Source organism: Oculina patagonica, chromosome 9 (genome assembly GCF_052425735.1).
Source record: "Oculina patagonica isolate OP01 chromosome 9, crgOcupat, whole genome shotgun sequence".
In the NCBI taxonomy this organism is placed as follows: domain Eukaryota; kingdom Metazoa; phylum Cnidaria; class Anthozoa; order Scleractinia; family Oculinidae; genus Oculina; species Oculina patagonica.
The window spans coordinates 12,202,919-12,222,001 of NC_135766.1; the positions used below are offsets into that span (position 1 = coordinate 12,202,919).

At 36.8% G+C, this 19,083-nt stretch overlaps 1 protein-coding gene and 2 pseudogenes across 3 annotated transcripts in view; 1 reads left to right on the forward strand and 2 right to left on the reverse strand.

Moving 5' to 3' along the window:
* Positions 1-311: 311 nt before the first annotated feature.
* Positions 312-4,159, reverse strand: LOC144666274 (pancreatic secretory granule membrane major glycoprotein GP2-like). Its single transcript, XM_078527688.1, has 5 exons — positions 4,115-4,159; positions 3,987-4,030; positions 1,554-1,721; positions 1,297-1,425; positions 312-874 (listed from the first exon to the last, which is right to left on the reverse strand). Exons 3-5 carry the CDS (start codon positions 1,714-1,716, stop codon positions 516-518), a joined length of 651 nt encoding a protein of 216 aa, XP_078383814.1. The 5' UTR covers positions 1,717-1,721; positions 3,987-4,030; positions 4,115-4,159; the 3' UTR covers positions 312-515.
* A 2,275-nt stretch (positions 4,160-6,434) lies between these two features.
* LOC144666278 (uncharacterized) lies at positions 6,435-8,351 on the reverse strand (annotated as a pseudogene). Its single transcript, XR_013573148.1, has 3 exons — positions 8,226-8,351; positions 7,122-7,443; positions 6,435-6,761 (listed from the first exon to the last, which is right to left on the reverse strand). The product of XR_013573148.1 is annotated as an uncharacterized LOC144666278 (transcript).
* A 10,549-nt stretch (positions 8,352-18,900) lies between these two features.
* LOC144666288 (uncharacterized) overlaps positions 18,901-19,083 on the forward strand; it is a 12,189-nt pseudogene continuing 12,006 nt past the window's right edge. Inside the window, exon 1 of the transcript XR_013573156.1 lies at positions 18,901-18,951. The product of XR_013573156.1 is annotated as an uncharacterized LOC144666288 (transcript). The remainder of the gene's footprint in view (positions 18,952-19,083) is intronic.

A 19,083-nucleotide genomic window follows, 5' to 3' on the forward strand; every position in this document is an offset into this window, starting at 1 on the left:
CTCTGTTTTGTGGAAGTAAAAGAAAGCACCGATGGTCCTTGCGATATTTTTCTCCTCCTTCTTTCGCCACTTTCCTTAATTAAATCATTGGAAATAACAATACGCCTTTTCCATTGGGGGTCTCTATTGTAGATTTATCCCCCCCCCCCCCCCACATTGCGCGACAACCGAAATAACGGCTGCAAAGCTGGAGAGCCTTGTGTTCGAGTTATGAAATTGCAGTAAATTTGTTACACGGAAAGTTGGTTTACGCACTATAAAGAATTGGAAGGACCGGAAACTTATTGTGATAAGTACCTTTTTCACCTCAACCTTTATTAGCATATAACATTTTTACAATTAAGACTTGATTACATGACCCATCTTTAATGCTGAACTGACCGCAAATTTACTGATTTTGGCGTTTGCATTTTGTTTATTAATCTGTTGTCCGGATTAATAATTGTAAAAGCTTGGCCCAATATCTAGTTCACCCCCCATAACCCATCCATCCCTGTTACTTGGTAGTGAACAGTTTAATCACTGCCACAGTATCGTATAGAGCATCCTGGTGCCTGCTTCAGGTTGTAGACATAGAAAGAACCGCAGTTTCTCACTTCAATGTTGATGTTATATGTGCAAGGGCCGTGACTCCAGTGGAAGCACACCTGTCGTGTGACTATTCCCTCGGCGACTGTAGGATGTGCGCCATTCAGCCAGCCTGGTGCGTCAGCGTCACACTTGTTCATTCCTGGAGTTGAGGTAGGCATTTTTGTACCTGCGGCCCCTTCGAAACGGTACCATCCAGGATCAATTTGACTGTCACATGCGCGTGTTGGCTTGCCGTAGGTAACTTTTCTATCAGCACTGGTCAGTTTTTTATAAGTTTGACATTCTAAAAAAAAAACGAAACAAAATCGCTCAATGACACTAACAATGTGGAAATTTTCGCATTTGCCTTGTTGAATTGCTAATGGGACCAGTTAACTGTAGATTAAAGTGCGGAGTCCAAGGTTGTACAACATCAAATTCCGAAAATAAGCCTTCTGCTAATATTTGTTCAAGAAGCTTTTTGATGAGATTATCTTCGGGAGTTTTATTAACAAAAGCCGGCTCTACAGTCGTTCAATGGAGATCGCAAGTATCCGAGTACATAATAACAAGATATCATTAAGATAAAAACAAGTTCTACAGAAGAGGCCTTCTAAGCGGATATAATTATATCTTTCTTTACGAGGTTAATTTAAATATCCCCCATTGGATTTTAGTGGGAGGGGTCATAATTACTATCGGAAGGTTAAGTTTTTGTCATGTTACCTGCAGTGGCTGGGGGAGGAGGGGCTGTAGTCGGAGGAGGAGAGGCTGTAGTTACAGGCCTTTTCATCTCTGCAATCTCCTCGTCAATGTTATTGAGCCGCTGCGTGAGTTGATCAATCAATGAACATGCTGGAAAGAAAAAAACACTTTACATCCTTTGGTATTTGATTACAGATAATAAAGACATAATAGAGCAATGTAGAAGACACACATTTGATGTGTTCATATGTTTAACAGGCCAAGTTTAGTGTACTTACCCTTGCACTTTCCTTCCTCTACCATGTTCTCTTCCAATATCTTGACTTTGGCTTCCAGCCCTTTTAGTCGCTTCATTATTTTTCCAGCAAGGACGGGATTGGGGACTTCTATCAGCATGAAGAACAGCAGGCACGTCAAAGCGGCAATCCTTAAGTGGGTCATAATTTCTGTGAAAACAAAACGAAAAACACTCAAATGTTTTAATTAATGTTAGACTTTTTATTTTTTGCGTGTCTTTTGATGGAGCGTTCATGTACATGGTTCTATACCTTGCTTTCAATGAACAGTGTCATCAGCGAGACCCTGCCGAAGACCCTTCTCCTTTTCAGAAACTCCTTTTTGCCAGCTTTGAACAACATCTGATTTAAACGAAGAAATGATGAACAAAAAGTCTTCGCCTTTCAGGTTTTGGTTTGTAATGACATGATGGAAACTACTAAGCAGTCGTGCAGCGATGGTATGATCTCCTGAAATTTCTAGCCTCTTCCAGGTTCCTCCACTCAGAGATGATTCCTGATTGTGACAATACCCTCTCAGAGTTTTGTTTTCTTAATTTATTATCATAATGAAACCTTTTATGCCTGCCAATTATGTTCAAAATTCTGCTCTGCAAAACAATTGCGCTTGCATACTGCCTGACTCAATTTGTAGTTTACTCATTGTCCGGATTTCTTTACTACATGTTTGGCAAAACGTTAAAGCAGTCAGAATTTTCTGTCGATAAATTATTCTCACAATTAAACCTTTTATGCCTGCCAATTATGTTCACAATTCTGCTCTGGCAAAACAATTATGTTCGCATTTTGCCTGCATAAATATGTACTTTGCTCATTGTCCGGATTTCTTTACAACATGTTTGGCAAAACGTTTTTGTCGCATGGAGAATTTTTACCTGCAGCATGTCAAAGTAAGCCGTGATAGCCAAATGATTGTGATTGCACGCTTTTGCTGTACCAAAAATAACGCGTGCAATTTTCCAATTTGACTCAGTGAAAGCCTGAGTAAAAACAATTACAAAATAGAAACGCACAGCTTTGAACCAGTGAATATCTTTTTTCGGCCAACAGAGACGAATTTTAGAAGCGTGCCTGCCCTTTTGTTTGACCTCTAGGCGCAACTTTTAAAATAATGAATCTATTACGAAGATGACTTGTTAGTGACAACACCCAGTTTGCTAAATTCTTGCCTTAAATCTGTCTATTATGGAGATTCTGCTCTGAAAAGCTAATTATGCTCGCATTCATGCCAGCAGAAACATCAGCTTTTATCTGTTTAACTTAAGGTTTGCTAAAAAATATATAAATAAAATATTTGAATTTAAACATAATAAGATTCTTCTAAAATGTTACGCTGACCATTCTTGAAATAATCATGGCTAGTTCAATTTATCCGAGCCTAGTGCGAATCCATCACGAGAGAAGTGACATTATTAAAAAAAAAAATTGGAACGTTTCCCTTGAAAGCAAATGCAAATGAGGTTTTTTCTTATCAATGTGATGTTGAGTAATACTTGCTTGGTTTTGGCAAACAAAATTTCACTGGAACTTTGTACTGGTAAGCAAACGATGCAATCCCACTTTGCTTATAAATTTAGCTGGTTTAGAGCGGTGAGTGTCGAGATTGCGTTGCTTGGTGCTCACGCAGTGATGGCCCGCACTCCAGCAAGAAACAACCAATCGGACCGCGGCACGCCCGCGCCGTGCCAGCTACATGATGCTTGGAGTGATTGGTCACTGGTGTCTGTGTCCGATTGGCCAGAGTAATTACTTTGGTTGGTTACGATACTCAATTGAAACCTGCTCTAAATTTGGAGAGGTTGGTATTTCAGATCCAATTCCAAAATCTTTGGAATCCTCCGCACTGACTTCAAGGGGCTCCTGTCCTGTTTCAGTTGTTGTTGTTGTTTCTCGTTTTGTTTTCTCTTGTTCCGTTTTTTGATTAGTTTGTAAAAAAGAAAGAAAAAATAGCCCAAAAGTAATTTTTGCCATGTCTGTTGTTATTGTTTATTTTTTAGATATCGATCTCGACAGCCTTTGAATGGCAAATAAAGTTTTGTCTTCAGTACAGTGTGCAGTTGGAGACAACGAATGACTAAACAATAAACAATCAACTCTTTTTATTCTTTTGTAATTTTTGCTTGTTTACCCCTCTTTTTCTGCTTAGTTTAAAGTATAGAAAGGGGAACAAATGGCTGAAACGAACGATTATTTTTAACCCCGCGAGAACAGGTAACATTAGGTTTGACGGGAAAATGTGTGAATTTGAAAACATGACCGAACATGTTAGTTGACAAATTTGAATAAAAAAGGCATTTGAAGATACCAATTTGTCTTTTCACGCGAAAAAATCGTACAGAAAGTGAACAGATAAAAAGGAAATGTTCATTTTCGTGGAAATCCTTAAATGAATGGTACTGATTGACATTTACTTACCGGATATTTCGACTTCCCAATCTTTCTTTTCAATGTTTCAAAATCTATGGCAAGAGTATAGAGAAAAGGTAGTTGGACAACTTAGATAACAAAACGATTTGAATACGAAAAAACATTTCTCTGTTTACCTTCGTTTTGGGTTGACTCTATAGGCCTTCCAAACATACAAAGTATGAACTTGAATGAGCCAAGGGATTTTGTACAACAAGGGTGTGGACACAGTGACATAAAGTTGTACTACACTGTATTGGTTGATGATGACCTCATCAACTGCAATTGATTGGGTGTACTAAAATGCTGAGTTCTAATTGGAGCTTACCAAACTGAAAACGGTTGGATTGGTCAGTTGAGGGCTGTCAATCAAGGCATTTTACATGCTACGATTGATATTTTTTTCTCGTTGACGCTCAAGAAATAGAGCTCGTAATATTTACTTTTTGGCATAATATTCCAATATGTGTACGCGAAAAGAGTGAATGTCAACCGTCCATTTGAACAAGCAAAACAACCACAACAAAGAGCAATGCAGCAGTCTATGGAATACAGATTGATAGTGTACTGGGCTCGCCTGATGACGCTTTATTTGAAAAACTGTTTAATCTTTGGCTCAGATCTTTGTTCTTGTAAATCTGCCTATTATAACTGCCTATTATGCAAATAATTGTGCTCTCACAAAGCCGTATTCTGCTCTGATAACAACATGTTTTGGTTTTATATCGTGACATTTAGTCTTTGATTTAAAGCGCTCTGAACAACAGAAATAAGTTCACTATAAACATTTTACTCGTTATAACCAGTCGTTATTTATTCAAATATCATCTAAAAATGCTTTTATGAAGAAATTTTACGGGTAAAAAGTTATCTAAGGCTAGAGCGAATCCTCCATCATACACGTTTTATTTTCATGAAGTGATAAATTTTTGAAAGATCAAAGTAACACTCTGGAAACTTCAATGAATATTGCTGTTATTGATCGGCGATAGTGACGGTGGTTTCTGCCCTTTTTTCGTGAAAACGCAGCTTCTTGAAATACTAATTTGGCGTTTTAGCTGCTTATTCCAGCTCATCAAGAATTTCCCCAGCATTAATATCAACAGGACTTATTTGGACCCCTAACTTAAAGTTAAAAAGTGTCCTAGAAGTCACAAGAAAATTAGCACTCATTTGGATGACCAATACATGTACATGTCAACACACATGTAAGTCCAGTCTTCGTAGTAACCCAGCTTTCTATTGACATATAAATCCAGTTGGAACAATAGACAAGAAAATATAATAAACATGACCGGTTTGTCGACACTAACACCGACACTGTGTCTGACTTGATAATTATGTTTAATAGTCTACACGCAACTCTTGCTGTACATAAGCGATTCACTTTCACTCAAATCGTTATGTTTACATACGAGGTCACTCAAGCGTGGTCGCCGGCTTTGTATGAGAAGCAATGAATAGTTAAGCCTCTGTTTTCTTTATCGTGAATATTGATTCACTCAGCTCTATTCGAGCTTCACAAACCTTTGGTAAGCGAACGAAATAAATCTAACGGATTTTAAACGGAGCTGCGCTTCTTAAATTCTCCCACTCTTCTACGGTAGAGCAAGTGCTTACTCTGCCAATTACGTATACTTATCGTGTTCTGATAAAAATCTGATGTCTCGGCATATTTCCATTGTCTGAGCATGTCATCATTTTCCTTAGGCCCCGTCCACACTGACCCGGGTAAATTTGAAAAAGGAGAAATTTGAAAACACCTTGTAAAATCTGCCTCGTACCCAGACGCCTCTCTCTTGTTTGGGGACATGGGCGCGCAAGGGTGGAAGGGAAGGCGAAAGGCTCCCTTTCCTTTTCCTTCCCGTGGTCCCTCGCGCTTCGCGCTCGTCACCAGTCACTCGCGCTTCGCGCTCGCTTTGTTCTCGCTTTGTCGGAGAAAGAAAATCGAGGCGCCTGAGGAGGAGGCAGTTGTAAAATGTTTACCGTCCACATTGACCCGGGTAAATTTGAAAACGATACGCTTCATCGCACGCAGAGTTACAACGAATGCACAGAGCTATTGCTAAGCTAATTAAACCTTTTGTTTTGACAGACAACACCTGACTATTTGACGAGCGACTTTTTGGAGAACGTTTTTAAAAGTACCGTTTTCGGTGACCGAAAACGCCGGTTCAGTGTGGACGGTTGGCCTAACCAAAAAAGGATGCGTTTTCAAATTTACCCTGGTCAGTGTGGACGGGGCCTTAGTCATAAATTTATGCTGCAAGAATTAAAAATATTCACGTGCATTTTGTTCATGATTGCCCACTTTAATTTATGTAATTTATTGCCCAAAAGGGGGTGTTATTCTGCTGGACATACACTACTAGCAACAGATCGAAACGCCCTTATCTCCACGTACGGAATGAACTCAAAACGCAATTGCTGTTCAATTTACTGTTTATTTCCCACATTTGAAACAGTTTACAAGCAGTTTTCGCTTTAAACAGTTTAATTTATAATTCTTCCCTCAAGCCTAACTGATAATTGAACTACATTATCTTCCCAATTCTTCATACTGTTGAAGTATGGTAAAGAAAGGAATTTTGCAAATGTAAAGAAATTTGCCTTAGTCTAATTGCAGACGATGTCGCCTCGCATATCATCAAAGTTGATGTGACCCCACCCAGCAGAACTGTGGTCCACCAGCCTGACTTGTGCCTTTTCACCAATATAAGCCGCCACATCCCAGCTCTTGGTGGTCATTGTCTCCGTGCATTTGCCGGTCGCTGTCTTTACCACCTGAAATCCGAGATAAAATGTACTTTGCAGCGTTTATACTAGCCTATAGGGCAGCACAACAGGGGTACCAGACCAAATTATTTAGTATTGGTTTTTGTACTGGCTGAGAGAGTCGTGTTTGTTATTTTCCCAGGGGGGTTCCTAGACAAAGTTTCATACGGGGGAGTTGGGGTAGGGAGGGGGGGGGGGGCTCCGACACAAGGTTCACACGCCCAAACCCTCTTTATATGTAACACTTTTGACAAAAAAACAATCATTTTCTTCAGTTTTCACTTAGCTTCTTGATGAGAGAAGTCTGTCAAGTTTGTTTGTTGGATGCACCTGATAAACACCTAATGCCTTAAGCACTCGATTGCTTACCCGGTTATCGATAACCAGCTCTGCGCGAACAACTTTGTGATCACAGCCTCCACCAATCAGGAACGAGATGTACCTGCCCTTTATTTTAAAGACTGGGGATGTAAGAGTTCTTGGGGTCTGTCTCCTTGAATTGCACCGCCTGGTGAAGCCGGGAATGGCCTGTTCTCGTAACCTCCTATCCAATACTGACCCTGATGTTGGGAAGGCTGATCTCTATGTCGGGCTGTAGAGTTATCTCCATAGGTCGGTTGGTTGTTAAAGGCCGTACCGGTCGCTACCCATCGATCCATTTCGTTGTGATCTTCAAAGTCAAACTTGCAACCTTTTAAAAAGATGACCAATTTATCAATGCTGTGTTTTAAAGCTGTGGTAAGAGCTTTTCAAAAGTGTCATTTCTCTGCAAAAGGTGTCGCTTCAATGTTCTGTATTGAACTGTTTTTGTCCTTCTTTAGTTTTTTAAGTTGGTTTATATGTTCACAATGTTCTGAAGTTTCTGTTATGTATTTGTTGTAATAATGTAGAATTATTGGACTTATTTTTTGATTGCCCTTGCGGCCGTGCTTTACAATAGTCAAGGAAAAGGAAGTAAAACTGACAATTTTAAGACTCGCAGTAGTCGAAGCTCGCAATACGTACATGACTGACTAATTTTGTACAAGCTTAAACTATCCCCTTCGTAGCGAATAAAGTATATTTAGTGCAGTGAAAACACACTATATTCATTGATGTAATGTATATGAAATGATTCATATATGAACTGCGGATGTATATGAAAGTGATAAATGATTGTCGCAGTGAATTTCCAATTTAAGCAATTGGAATAAAGAAGCCTGAAAAAATTCATGGCTCAACGGATCGAACCCGTGACCCGCGAACGGGAGCCACCAACTGAGCATTGAAGCCACACATTGGGAGCGAGGAAGTAGAACCGGAGAAGAGGAAATGAGAATGAATGAAATGATTCAATATGAACTGCGGATGTATATGAAAGTGATAAATGATCGTCGCAGTGAATTTCCAATTTAAGCAATTGGAATAAAGAAGCCTGAATCATTTCATATACATTACATCATCAATTACCCCGGTCAGTTCAGGCATACTTACGTTTGCATCTGTCAGCAAAGACGGGTTTGGTGTCTTTCATCAAAATAAACAACAACAGGCAAGTCACAACAGCAATCCTCAATTCACTGGCCATTTCTGTGAGATAAAACAAACATTAATTTGAACTACAGTCGATCCGTATTCTCACGTGTTATCCGTTACGGGGAAAAGGCTTTTGCTTGTAACAGATACTTAATCCCGAAAATTACTGGGTCATCTTAATTCAAACATTCATAACTTCACGTATTGAAAAAAATGGAGAGGTTTAATTTAAGCTGATAGGTTGTTATATTAGTAACATAAACGCCCCCTTCAAGGGCGAGTTTTTCTGTCTTATGTTTAATTGTTTGTTTGTTTGTTTTTTATACACGTTTATTGCCAACGAGACAGCCGAGCCAAGAGGCGAGGCTGTCGAGGCGGCAGAATCATAGAGCCGTGTGCGTATGAGTGTATAGGCAGAGAAAATCTTAAGTTCTGCGTAAGGGACTTTTTTTACCATATTTGGGTGTAAGTAAACCCCATATTTGGGTTGTATTGTTCTTCCCAACTGGTTTCCAGTCTCTCACTCCTTGCTAGAGAGCAAATGACCAAAATGGCGTCCACGCGGCTCTCTGTTAAAATTTTCAATGTGGTCATTCATCCCTTTACCGATAAATACACCTTTAGGGAATTATAAATCGAAAGAGAATACCCTACAGAATATTCGACCGCCGAAAAAATGAACATCAAGGTCTTCAAAGCGATGAAATAATCTTTCGACTTTGGAGTCCTTTGATTTACGATCGAAGAGAGACATGAAAATCAAAAGCGGACTGTTGACTTCAAATAGAGTTTTCTTGACTTATGAGAATGCTGAAGTCGGGTAAATACTTCCTTTTAGTGTTGATTGTGTTTATAGTAATTGTTTGACCGATGATTTATTCCGACGCTCATTAAAATTACTGTATGTCATACACACAAGAAAGTCAAAAGTTTTTTGCTTCGAACGGCAAATGTAATGTTAACTTGAATAAAATTTTTGACTCCAAATAATCCTTGACCGTTCAAGTTTTGTTTTCTGTTCAAATTTTTCAAGTTTTGCGTAACTGAACATGACACTTCACATGCGAGACTGACATCTGACCCGTGCATTACTGTCTCTGATTACTGAAAATTATTTTTAAAAAAGCATCTTAGCAGTTTTGATTTTTGGATTTGATTTATAAGAAGGTCTTGAAATGCAACTACCCCTTTTGTGGACGGAAACATTTTAACCATCGCGTTTTAACCATTATTGCCTACATTTTGTGACACTTTAACGTTGAAAGAATTTAAAGATTTGTCAAGAGTTATCAATCTGTCAAACCCGTAGCCTGCGTGGAAACTACGGGGCCTGCTGCTGCTGTCATTTATGAACACCAGAGAAATAGCACTTTTTTCGCATATAACCTTAAATACAATTTACCATATTTTGGTCATTTCAAATATAGTTCTATCAAAAACCATTCAATATCTGTTCTTATGAACAAACATGAGTATTTCGCTCATTGGCACTTACCGATAGGTACAACTAGTTAAAACTAAAATAATGAAACGATTTATTGGACCCGAACGGTTGGATTTTGCTGAAAGAAGACGCAAACTTGTGAAGAAGACGCAAACTAGTGAAGATCAAAAAGAAACGAAAATGTTTTTTTTTCTTCAGCGACGAGGTCTCCTCAAGGTAGAAAAAAATTTACAAGAAAGAAGGAAGCTGAAGGAGCACTTACCGTCTCGGTATTTCTTCGGCTGTTATAACAGAGATCTCTATCAACGATCTTAACACTGGGAACTCCTGGTTATATAAACATTTTAGCCGTATGAGTATCGCGTTATATGAATGTGCCATCTTAGAGAAGGTTTCTGTTTGTTAACAAGTGGGCCATATTTCACCAATAGTTCAACGTTCTCTAGTCAGGTCGGTTAGCGTAACAATCGTTACTGGCGTGATAAAAGAACCAATTTTTGCATGCGGCCTCCTTTTTATAACTTATTTAAGTTTATCCGTGGCTCCATCCGAATTATTTTATTTTAATTTTCTCAAAACTTAAACAAGAACGTTTTGAGCTCAGTTGCATATATTTATAAAAGCTGTTCCGCAATGTTCTTTCGTAAGCGATCGATTAGATTTTGTGATAAAAGCCCCAATTTTTGCATGCAGGCTTGTATCGATAAGTAGTAATGTACTACACTCTGAGGCAAATTTGCCTTAGAGATGTAGTACATCACTACTTCCAGTGCTGATACAAAATATGGGACAAAAATGATTCAAATATTGGAATCAAATATTAGAATCAAAAACTAAATTCAAACCCTAGAAAACCAAGCCTGAAAACTTCTATACTCTTTTTCAAAATTTTGGATACAGTGCTTTAAACAAGCCTGATATCATAACTGAAATATCAACAAACCAAGCGAAGCCGATATTAATTTTCTCTCTTATTCTCTTTTTTAAAAATCTTGATCTTAGTGCGTTTAAAAATCAAATCGCTTCTCTGCTCAAACCTAGGTCAAATTAATATCCATATGGATATGTTTTATATTGGTATCTGATATGTATTTTATTGCGCCTTGTTTAAAGGTGTTCTTTATATTTTAATTTTTTATTTTTGTTTTAATAATTGAGTTTTTTTCGTTTATAATTTGTTAGTACTGGGAGTCCTGATTAATACAATTTTCATAGTAATTATGGACCCGAAAGATAGCTCCCCCCTAATATCTTAAATCACTAAAATCACCGTACCTTATATTTTGAGAGAATTACTATAATATATACCTTATAATAGTTTATACCGTCTTATTGAAGCTATTAGTAAAGTCACTTACCATGGTTGTAGTGATTTATCCCAGTATGTTCTCGTTTTATCCTTGGGCCTTACCTAATTGTTAGTCGAAGATTTGCTGAGCATCAGAGGGTAGAGTAATATTGAGGAAGGGCGCCCCCAGAAAGCTCCCCTTCATCAGAGTTACGGATTTTACATAATTGGTTTCAGTTGCTTAGTAAATTTTGTTTAGAAGTTTTTTAGAGTTGTGTTTTTTATTTTGATTGTTTTTTTTAAATTTTCTTAGTTTTGGTTTGGTATTTATGATCTAATAATTTTTTGGGTTTTTTTTTTTTGTTAGCCTTCTTATTTTTGTGTTTTACACAAGTATTTTTTTTTATATTTTTTTTGATGTTTTAGTATCTATTTTTTGTTTGGTAGTTAGTTATTTTTTTATTTGTATATTTAAAGTTGATTTTTTTTTGGTTGGTGAGTTTATGTGACGTTTTAATAAGATTTTATTAGTTTTTTTTTTTTTTTTTTATTTTTTTGTATTTTATTTGTGTTTTGTTTTTTTGGTCGGGTTCGGTAGGCGTAATCGCGTCGGTGTTGTCTTTTTTTTTTTTTTGAAACAATTAAATGAGTTAGTTTTTATAGTTTAAAAAATGTTAGGGTGATTGAGTCATATGCGGGGGGGTCGGATTGATTATGTAGGAAATACATTAGTGACAAAGGGATTTAGTTTTCGACCGCTACGTTGTAAACAAAGGTAGAAAAAGACAATCAACAAATTCATAATTAAAAGTTTTTTTGATGATGAATCTCCTTGTGATACAAAATTAGCAAAAGCAAGAACTTGCCTTTATAATTGGTAGATTAGAATTAAATTGGCGTATCGGATATCAATAATTTTATCATATTTTCGTAGGTACTGTCGATTACGGACCGGTATCCGTCACATAATCGTCAATGTTATTGAAATTATGACGCTAGACGGATTGTTCACCGCACTCATCGTTTTTTAATTGAGTTGAGTAAATCTGGTAGCTCTGATATGCATATGTATATTTTGAATTTTTAAATCGAGATTTTGATGATGCACCAGCCTTGTATTAAAAGCGCTATTGTACTAATTGCAACCAAACTAACACCTCCTGTAGCAATACTTGATGCAAGGGAGCCGGATGCAAAGAGAATAGACAAAGAGTTACCCAGTAATTTCAGTCTTTTCAAGCGCTTTACGGCCTGCTTGTAAGCCCAGCATTTTCTGTGATAGGTGCTGTAATAGGCTTTAATTTGTGACTTGGTCCTCATTTAACTTGGCTGAAATATGATTCCAGTCAAATATTTTGCCATTGTCTGTCATATATTATATATTAGACTATGTTTTTTCTTTCGATTTTCTTTTTTTTATTGAGTTGATTAATTTCCTGATATTTTGAATCAATCGATCAATACTTTTCAGTATCTCAGTTATCAATTCAGCAGTCTTCATATATATTTTTAGACAATTAAGCGATTTATTCGAAGAAAACATTTTTTTTTTATCTAAAAATGAACAAATGAAAGACCGAAACGAAGAAAAAGACAAGGCCCGAGAGAGAAAATAGAGCCAGAAAAAAAACCAGAAAAAACGAGAACACCCAGAAAAACACCAAGACACCGGAGAAAGCAAAAGTCAGGAGAAAACGAAACCCAAAGCCTGAGAGACGCGCGAAAAGTCGTAGTGCCCAAAGAAAACAAACCAAAGAGAAAAACAGAGAGGGAAGCCAACGAAGAGCCCAGCCCGAGGGCGAACGAGGCTGGGATAAATTCTGCGGAAACAGTAGAATCAGACGTACAGATAGCAAAACCAGACGGCCGGAAGGGCTAAAACCTGCCCAAGTGCCCGCAGAAGACGCCCACAGAGAAAGAAAGAGAAGCGAGAAGCAGAGCCACGCTAAGACAGCCCCAGTTTTTAAACAACGAAATCCAACAGGGCCGGAAAAGAGAAGAAGAGGAAAGAAGGAAAAAAAAAAAAAAAGAAAGGAGACCAGAAGAGCCCCACCCCGAAGCCAAGCAGAAAGGGAAGAAAGAAAAAAAAAAAACATGTCACTACCGCGACAGGAACAAAAAATAAAAAGACCCCGTAAAATAAAAAAAAAAAGAAAAGATAGAGGGTAGAGGAGGGAAGCGCCGATAAGAGAAGAAGATGAGGGGAAGAGTGAGCCAAAAAAGGAAAGAGATAAAAAAAAAAAAAGGAACAACCGAGAGAAAAAAAAAAAAAAAAGAGAATTAAGGAAAAAAAACGAACAGGGAAAAGAAAGAAAAAAAGAAAGCACAAAGATAAAAAAAAAGCAGAAACGCAAATAAAAAGAAAAAAAAAAAGTTAAATAAAAAAAAATAAAGAGAAAAAGGAAAAACGGAAAAAAAGAAAATGATGACAAAGAAAGTTTCAAAAAAAAAAAAAAAAAAAATGAAAAATACGAGCACACCCATCAGCCGAAATGGAATAGGAAAAAAGGGTATAACACTTTCAAAAAAGGAGACCGCCAGAAACGAAGAAAATAATAAACAATTAGGATGAAGAGTAGAAGAGAGAAGGGGCAAAAGTAGGAAAAGAAAAGAGCTAGAAGTGGAGTCAGAAAAAACAAGGGAGAAGAAAGTAGGAGAAAGAGAATTAGAAAAGGAAAGAAAGAGAAGAGTAAAGAAGGGTTGGCTAAAAAGATACAGGTTAAAGTAAAAGTGAGGAAAAGGTATGTTTGCCCAAATAAGTAAAATGCGAAGGGATGAGGAAAGGTAGTCCTCCCCTAAGGAGGGAGGTGAATAGAATTTGGAAAGGATAGAAGAAGTCAGTATAGGAAGGGGTGAGAAAGGTGGTGAAAAAGAGAAGAAGATAGGATTAAAATGGTTGAATAGTGAGGGGAGAGTAGATGAGGGTAGATGGGTATTAAAAGAAAGGATAATTATTTTGATAGTTTTGGTGCCTATTAGAAGGTAGAAAAAGATTAAGTGAATGGTGAAAAGTAAATTTTTAGGTAGTAGAAATTTTGTGAGGAGAGGAGAGGGGAGGGGGGAGATGAGGGAGTGTTGGGGTAAAGGATTAAAAAAAGGGAGTAGAAGGAGTATAAAATGAAAGTGATAAGTGTGTTGAGGAGGGGGAAGAAGGAGGGGGGTAAGAATGAGAGGTGGTAAAATTAATGAGAATCAGGAAAAGTGGTGTTAGAAGAAGTGTATTGGGTAGATTGTATTGTATAAGGAGATAGTAGGTGGGGGGTAGTGTGTGGGGAAGGGGTGAAGGTGGAAAATGAAATATTTAGAAAGGTGTATTTGGGTGTGGGTGGGTGTTTTGAAGGTAGTGAGAGGAGGGTGTAATAGAGTAGAAGAAATAAAAAGAATGAAGGGTTTTACGGGTTGGATTAAAATTTAGGTTGTGGTAAGTGGGGGTGATGTCTTGAAGATAATGAAGAAAGGGTAAGAGGGAGAGGGAGAAAGTTAGTAGTGGAAGGGTGATGAAAGTGGCAAGGTGAAAGAAAAATTATGTATAAGAAATAAAATAGGTTTGTTAAAAAAAGTCAGAAAAAGGAATAAATAAAGCTGCCGCCCACCAAAAAACATTTAAAGACCGAGTAAAAAGATAAAGATAAAAAAAATAAAAAAAAAGAAGTGAATTTATGAAAAGGAAAAATGGATGCGAAAAGAAGATCGAAAAGAGTATATCTCTAAAAAGGAATGTTTTGTGTCATTTGTAATAATTTAATATAAATAGAGGTATGGAGACATCTTTAACACAAAAGCATATTAATAACAGCATCATTTACAACAAAAAATCAGATTAAATGCACTTTATAAATGATATAAAAAATAATGTATAATAAATATTATAATACACAAATTACATCAAAAAAAATTTTTATAGATGAATATATAGAAAAACATCATAAAGACATATACATTTTTACAATAAGTGAAAAGGAACAATCAGATAGATTAGCTAACATTTGTACTGATCTCGGTATTATATCAAATATGATCCTACATAAAAACATGTTCAAAAATCTGATAAAAATACAAAAATATTATATTGAAAATATAATATAAGACGTTCAGTTTAAAAGCACTGTATATAAAATTTTGAAAAAGAGTATAAGAGATTTTGAAATAAATTTCAAAAACATCATAAAACTCGGCTTCGCTTGTTTTTCAGATTGATTTTCAGTTATGATATCAAGGCTTGTTTAAACGCACTGTATCCAAAATTTTGAAAAAGAGTATAAGAAGTTTTCAGGCTTGGTTTTCTAGGGTTTGAATTTCAGTTTTTATTCTAATATTTGATTCTTTTGAATCCATTTTTGTCCCATATTTTGTATCCAGCACTGGAAGTAGTGATGTACTACATCTCTAAGGCAAATTTGCCTCAGAGTGTAGTACATTACTACTTCGATACTTGTTTTAAGTTTATCCGTAGCTTAATCCGTTTTTTTTTTTATTTTTCTAAAAGCTGTTCTGCAATGTTCCCTTTCGTAAGCGGTCAATTAGATTTTTACGGGGTTTCCGTCACTATTTTGTACAGGCATCTATAAGAGTACCCGATATTTATAACCCATAATGCAAAGTGAAGAGAAAACCACGCGATTTCCAGGTTCCTTAACCCTAGCATCCAACGCAGTTGTTTTTACTGACAAAAGAAAAAAATGCGGCGGCTTAAGGCTTAAAAAAATTAACTGTAATATCCAAGACAGGCGTGGATCTAGTGGCGTTGGATTGGATGGCTAGCCACCCCTTGATCCAAAAAAAAAAAAAAACATAAAACATGAAAAATATAAGGAGAGTGAAACTTGATAAGGTGTAGAAATTGTTAAAATGTTCGGCTTAAAAACAGTTAAAAACCCGATAACTCGAACCTCCCGCTAACTCGAATCTCTTCTGATTCCCCTTTCGGTCATTTTCTTACTAATTTTACCCTTGATAACTCGAACTCCCGATATCTCGAACCTTTTTCGATTTCCTTTGAAGGTTCGAATTATCGGGATTCAACTGTAAAGTCTGGTGAAGAGATATTTTGCTCAGCATCAGAACAATTGTCCAAGATTGAACGCCCGTCTTGTGCGTAAAGCAAACTGATTGTCCGTCGGTGGCATCTTCTCAATGAACGTTCTTAAAACAGGAAAATTAAATCCTAGTTTGGTTAAGGAACAAGGACGAACTCTCTTTGTCATAAACGATGATAACCAGCCGTTTTTTTTTTTTTTTTTTTTTTCCACATATTTATTGCCATTCTGAAAATACATTGAAATACATTAAGTGTTTACAAAGACTCTCATAAGCTATTATACAGTATATAAGTATATTAATTTTTGTAAGCTATTAATTTTGTAAATTTATATGCCTCGTGGCTGAAAATGTATTTTCTTATTATTGAAGCTGCCTTGGCCAAAATTTGTGCGTCCTCTTTATAATCTCGTTTCTTCAAGGCTTCTTTAAGCATGTTCCGCATCCCTCGGCGGCCACAAACTACAAGCGCATAATTACCATAATAAACATTTTAGAACACTGCATCTAAAAATCAAAATTTTAGCGAAAACTTCAACAATGTCTTCAATTTATATATATTTTTGCAACATTTAAGCATAAAACTGTAGCGGTGCTTGAGAGTTTGTACGTGGTCAAAATATTTAGCAAATTTTGCAAATTGCAGGAAAAAATTCAGGTGGAGCCACGGATAAAATTATTAAATAGTCTTTAAAGAATCGTTCTGCAAAGTTTGGTGTTTTTATCAACCGTGTAACGATTTCTCCAAAAATTTGCGCTAAGCGACCTGACTATAAGTTTAAATCTGCTATCGGCCCGAGGGTCAAATGGGGATCTTAGACCATCTTAAATCGCGTTTTAAAATACGCTTAATAAATGAATGTCATGGCCGACAACAAGAACAAATGGAAGCCCAGTGAACATAACAATGGCGGATCAAACAAACGAGCTTCAAACAAACGAGCTGCAACTGCGAGCCGTTCGTTCAAAGAAGATTCTAATTAAAAGTTAAATGAAACGCAATAAGCGATGGGCAATTTTAAAAAGACTAATAGCCCCAGGGGGGGGGGGGTACTCCAGCTTGTAAATGACGGGGATGATCGAAGGACTTTTTTGGCTTTGGTATTTTCGATTCCGGGATTTTTTTGGGTTGGAAGATTTGGCAAGTATTTTTTTTGGGTGACTTGATTCAAATAGGGGATTTTTTTGGGTATTAAAAACAAACTAAAGTGCCTTGGCGCTGCCTTGGCGTATTTGTGGTATGATGAATAATCAAACTCGAGCGTTATTACCCCTCCTGGCAATTTAGGGGTAATTTGACAAGGGATTTTTTGGGGGGTTATTTTTGGTCCAGGGATTTTTTTGGATAATGTCGGAAGACTTAGGGATTTTTTTGGGTCCCGAGTTTTGAATTCATTCGATCATCCCCGTCATTTACAAGTTGGAGTACCCCCCTCCCCCCCCCCCCTGGGCTAATAGCCTACCTTATCGGAAAACATTCTTTCCCCAGCAAGTCAAAGAATTGAATGACACGACAGCAATTGACTGTGTAATAGTAACGCATTCCGCAAGAGGGGGTATCCTCTTATTAAGCTCTATGACCTCTCCGCACATGCCCGGATGTTGTCACGCAACCCGTAATACAACATGGCAACTTAACATTAGAATGTCGGAGAAAAACATAAAAATCCTATTCGCAAGCAAATATTTCATTTCTTTTCGAAATATGAAAGCCGTGTTGCGAACATCACACGGGTTGACAAAAAGTAAAACTATGGGAACTAGAAATCAAATTTCAAAAAGTAGAAATCAAATTTCAGCACAAGTGTCTTCATTCTTACCAAAAACTTTAACAAACGAAAGTTTGAACAAAAAGACAGAAAACAAAACCGAAATGGGTTCTGTAATAATTATTTTATCAAAGCAAACTTATGCGGCTAGTTTCATCCATTTCCAACAACTGGAACATTTTCGTAGACAATGACACGACAATTTTTGATTTTTTTTTTTAGAATTTAGTTCTTGGAACGTTTGCCAGTTATAGGTATAAATGATGACAAGGATGTTCATTGGCTTTTTAAACTTATCTATACCAAAATCTTCAAGAGAATCGTATAGGAATTTCGCGATCTTGAAATTCAAACCATATTTTTTTTTTATCACAAGTATTTTATCTGTGAACTAAAGGAAACCCAATATACATGTAACAACTCAGGAGCCAATTTTCAATTAGTGGCTTTAGTGAGCAAAATGGGCAAACAGAGAGAAACTGAAATAGTCTACATATACCTATTTTTGGTTTTTGTCTCATAGAGTTGAAGATAGAGGCATAAATGATAGTTTTCGTGTGATCAATGTTGCGATTGCTAATGTTTTGTGTCACAGTTTGTCGCCTACCGAATACCCTTACAGAATGAAGAAATTATAACATGAAGGTCATGTCTTAATAACATTCAATGTATGTCAAGCGTTATAATTTCCTCGCTATCAACGGGAGCGATATTCGACTCTGCCATATCTTTTCTTTTATCACACCAGGTAGATGGGAGTGCCCAGCTTAATAGTTCATGCAATACCGCAGCTGTTACAAGCTGTTTAATAAATATGCACATAACAAACACAAAGTATCACTTTTTTAACGGTTCGACTTTTTGCTAAGGAACTTGTTAGCTAACGTATTTTAAATCTTTCCCGGATATGCGAACATCATGTGTTGCCAAAAAGCAAAACTTTGGGAACTAGAAATCGAAGTTAGAAGCATTGCGTGAAATTAATTCATATACAAAAATGCACAACGCGTCCATTACAAAACCATTAATTAACGTGCACATAATTACAAAAACCAGCTGCGAGGTATAGAACTTCCTTCGAAACGAAACATTCCGAGCTTGCTGGCACGCCACAATTCTGTACGAAGAAAACAGAATCCTATTTTTGTAAGTATTGCAATAGTAATATAGAGTTAAATTTCCCCTTTTTTATTTCCCAAAGAGATAATTTCTTGGCATGGCAAATGATGTCAGAAAGAAATAATAGTCCTCTAAAAAAGCAGCGAGTTTTGCAATGAA